At 39.7% G+C, this 4,739-nt stretch overlaps 1 protein-coding gene across 1 annotated transcript; it reads right to left on the bottom strand.

Annotated features, from left to right (window-relative positions):
- Positions 1-2,495: 2,495 nt before the first annotated feature.
- Positions 2,496-3,428, bottom strand: LOC144769905 (olfactory receptor 5V1-like). The gene has a single exon (XM_078654099.1). It carries the CDS (start codon positions 3,426-3,428, stop codon positions 2,496-2,498), a length of 933 nt encoding a protein of 310 aa, XP_078510225.1.
- Positions 3,429-4,739: the final 1,311 nt, after the last annotated feature.

Genomic DNA, 4,739 nt, shown 5'->3' with positions numbered 1-4,739 from the left:
GGCGGCACACCAGCGTCGTGTCAGGCAGGGTCGTTTATTTAGATACGACGTAGAAAACCCAACCATCGTGGACGGAACCAAACGGGCCACTGACGACCGTTGGACCGAACACGAGACATGTCACCAAGTCGGCAGCGCGAGCACAGCGCGCGACAATGACAGTGACGCATGGCACAGGGCGAATACAACACCTTGTTTATCTCTGACTAAATTTAGACAAGCATGGGGAAAAAAGTGACCAGACTAGTAGACTTTCAAAATAATTACATTTATTTTTAGCTGACAAAGGTTTGTGGTGGTATTGAAATATTATTGATACTCAGAACTGTTGTTAATAGAAAATACTTAATATACCCACTGTGGTTGGCATTACTTTTGGTATTCCCTACTAGACCCTAATGCACCTACTGTGTGGAAAGAAAGGGCAGAGGAACCGTTACCTTACAAAGTTAAAATTTGCAACAAATCACTAACGACAGGCATGATACCTCAGGCCTGGAAGAAAGTTCTAGTTAACCCACTGGTAAAGAAGCCAACTGCAGACTTTACATGAGAATTCAATACCATCATCATTTGTCTAGGAACACAGAGACAAGGGGGGGACATTTGTCCGCTGTGTTGGAAAATCTAGTGATGTATTCTCTGATCAAGCCTTGTCCCCAAGAAAACCAGAATAACTGACTCTCTTTGACCCAACCCTGTCTGGCACTTTAAAAGGCACTATCCACTTTAATAACATTTTATGTTCTGTGTTGTGTGTAGCATTTGAACGTATCTGTGTATTAGCTAAGCGTTACGCCCTAGTACTCAGGTATTACCTGTATGATTATCTTTCCATCTCCTTTGGATACTGTTATAGGCACTATGCCCTTTAAAGAATGTTTACTCTTGGGGTTTTACATTGTCGTTTTATAGAGTCTCAGTGAGGATAACAAACTTCAAATGACTTGACCCAGATGACCATGATGTATTTTCATGAATCCTGAGTATGCTGAGCTGCTTTTCCCTTATTCTCATGCTGTTCATGTATTTTTGTTTTTATATGTGAGACTTTTATGGTTTTTCAAAACGAATAATCTATTTTATTTTACAATAAAAAATAAATAATATAAAAATAGTACATATTAAATATTTAATTATAGATATAAATTTAAATAATTTAGTATTTTATAATTAAGTAATAAGTATACACCTTTATATAATTTTAACATCAATTTATATTTATTTATAAGTTTAACTATTTTAACATATGTAATTTAATGTAACATTTTATCTTACGGGTTTGATTTTAAGTCCATGCCTCCATTATTTATTGCAAACATGTAAGTTACTACAAAAATGTAAGTTACTACAGAAGTGCTGCTTGGGAATAAGGAAAGTAGCAAACTTTCTCAAAAGAGTAAACCTACTCAAAAGTGTAAGTTACAATTGTGAGTCTGGCAGTGAGTATGGATCGTTAATTATTCACCGCTTCACATTTCTGAATTTCACTGTCTCATTCCTCCCTGCAGTTGCCCTCCAGGAATCTGTATTGGATATTCCAAATTAATACTCTAATTCTTGTATCTTTAGTAACCCTTAAGCCTGGTTCGCCAAACCTGACCTAAAGTAGATAGCAGTCCTTCTCAATGATCCTGAGGTGCCTAATTTATAATTGATTTGTGAAAAAGGCCACACAAATGACATCATCTCAGTCATAAGAAAACAGTGCGTCACTTTGAGTGACCATCATATCTTTTACTTTAACCTAAACTTCCCACAAACTTTACTTGTAGCCACTAACACCGCCTCTCTCAACAGACATGCAAGACCTTCAAGACTGGCATCCATCAACCAATTTCACTACTCGCTCATCGAAATTTTCAACAAAGTTATTCCACATAAAACCTTTTGACAAATGCAACTATGGCGGAGGCGCTCCGGCTTAATTGAAAACATAAGTGTACCGTAAAGGTAAATAAGAAGTCTATAAAAGCAATGAATGAAAGCTCATGGTTTAGAAGAAAGAAAGCTTTTACAAAGCAAAAACAAGATCAATTTTCAAGACAACAATTATAAAAGTAGAGGGAGATCGCTGATCTCAACATATTTCAGTTGCCGCTACTTGAAAAAAGATTTAGTCAAAATTATAGACACATTTTGAAAAAGCATACTGCACTTCAGACTGTTCCAGCCGGTCCCAAGTAGTCAACAACCACATCACTGAACACCTGATAAAAAAAGTAGAATACTTTGAGATCCATTTCCTGGCACAGACAGTAAGAAACCACATCATTCTCTCAGTTGGAGCAAGCAAAGACACCATGATCACATATACAAAACTATGCTTTTTAAACACTCTATGCATAAAATATATAATTAATCGAACTACAACTACGAACATCAAAGGAGCACATGTCTCCTACATTGTCAAAGTCAACTCTCAGGCAATACCAGTTAGATCAATCATTACCAAAACATTCTTGTCAGAAAAATAGTTTTTATGGGTCTGTAGTCTATACTGTTTCCATTTCCTTTTTCTTCCTCAGGGCATTTTTAAACTCTGTGTTTTTAAGACTGTAGATAATGGGGTTGGACAATGGAGGAAGAGTGGTGTAAAGCAAAGACAAGATCTTGTTTTCTTTCATTGAAAATGTTGATGGAGGCCTCATGTATGTAGGACAAATAGATCCGTAGAATAAAATGACCACAGTGAGGTGGGAGGCACATGTGGAGAATGCCTTTCGCCTTCCCTCTGTAGACTTCATCTTCAGGATCACTGAGATGATCTTCGCATATGATGTGATGACAATAATGAAGGGCACCAGCTCAAAAGTTGATCCAAATGCATAGGTTAGTGTCTCAATAATGTGGGTGCTGGTGCAAGATAGTTTCAGCAGTGTACTGAAATCACAGTAGAAGTGGTTTATGGTATGGGACTGGCAGTATGAGAACTGAGACAGCAGTACTGTGTGTGGCAGTGAAAGAACAAGACCACCAAGCCAGCACCCTGCAACCAGTTGGGGGCACATAGTCTTGTTCATGATAGTTATGTAATGCAGGGGGTTGCAAATGGCCACATATCTATCAAAGGCCATGACTGCGAGGAGAAAGAATTCTGTCACCAGAAGTAGCACAAAAAAATAGATTTGCAGCAGACATTCAGTGAGTGAAATAAGTGTGCCTTTCAGAAAGAAATGGACAAGGATTTGTGGGGAAATTACTGAGGTTAAACTGATGTCTACAAAGGACAAATTAATGAGAAAAAAATACATTGGAGTGTGCAGAGATGGGCTGGAGCATATTATTGATATTATAAGTAGGTTTCCAATCAAAGTAATCACATACAATAGTGCAAATGCACCAGCAAGGGGAATTTGGAGCTGTGGAAGATCTGAAAATCCCACAATCAGGAAGTTGTCCTCTGAGGTTTGATTTTCTTCCTCCATCTATCCAACGATGTAGCTTTCCTTGGATTTGCAGACAGTCTGAAAAAAATACACAATCAATATGAATTGACTTGTTACTTGAGGGCTCAGTGGTCTAGAGTTAAAAGTGTATTTATTGATCGTGATGTCTTGTGAAGTCTGTGGTGGGGTTTTTGCATCTCCTGATTATGATCCTGGTGAAATTCCCAATTATGCAAGTTTATGCTGAGACTTTTCTCTTACACCAACATTGTAGTGGATAAAACACCCTTCTGCATAGGTTCTTGTAACATTTATCACAAAAGATATTTATATTTAATTCTTGTCACATCACATGTCTGTATGTAGAAAAGGTAATAGCTTCTCTATAATCCCTGAAATATATGCACTTAATGTTCACAACATACAGTATTGCAAAGAACAAGATTTTCAGAAACACCATTAGTCAGAGCTCCAGAAATTAGTAAGATATAGTTCTAATGCTTGTAGTATTCACACTGTCATGTCATGTTGGGTATGCCCAGATGTGGTCCCCTTGCTCACTGTGCCACTGGATTCAAGCTAGCCTGGCTGATGAAGGGTGACATACCGCAAAACCGGTCCCAGGGTGCTTGTTTCCGGTCCAGGGATGTCCTGGCTTGGCTGTTCGGTCTGGACTGTTACAATGAGGCACAGGGTCAAGACTGAATTGCATATGGTTGGGTCCAAACTGGAGGGGCGTAGTGGAGAAAAGAATGATGGATTTAACCAAGTTCTCTAGACTGGGGGAGAATGTTTGAATCATTCAGCATTCTGTCCATCATTTGTTGAAGTTACACTTTACCAGCCTGAAGTTAGGGTTCATGGTTATACAGTGAGAGGATGCCCTGCATGAGCAGCACACCCCTGCAGCCTTCGGAGTTCATTCTCCCGGGTTATCAGTGATGCAGCCATATATTCTATAGAGGGGCACCTCGTCAATACGCGATGACCATCTCGAAACTGTCTGCAACGAATCCTATCATGTTTGGTATCAAACATGTTAGCATCATACCCTCACACCGTAAACGGTGTGGGAGGTATGAGTCCAAGCACCAGAAACTGCCTCCGTTAGGTTTGTGGTGCTCCCAGTACCAGCCTTGCAAACCCAGACAGCACAAAATGGTTGCTGCTGACCAGAGACACATTTATGCCCTCCTGCTGCTGAGCCAATCTCGAGCAGGGGAAGGCAGAACAATCGGAATTCTGTCACAGGGAGGTGTGACCACCTCCCAGACAGTATTTAGTGCATTGGAACTGGGTGGATGCACTTGCAAGCGCAGCAAAGTCTGCATGAGGGGCATATTTGCTGTC

This window comes from Lissotriton helveticus, chromosome 7 (assembly GCF_964261635.1).
Source record: "Lissotriton helveticus chromosome 7, aLisHel1.1, whole genome shotgun sequence".
In the NCBI taxonomy this organism is placed as follows: domain Eukaryota; kingdom Metazoa; phylum Chordata; class Amphibia; order Caudata; family Salamandridae; genus Lissotriton; species Lissotriton helveticus.
This window is presented reverse-complemented; position numbering and strand designations above follow the sequence as displayed.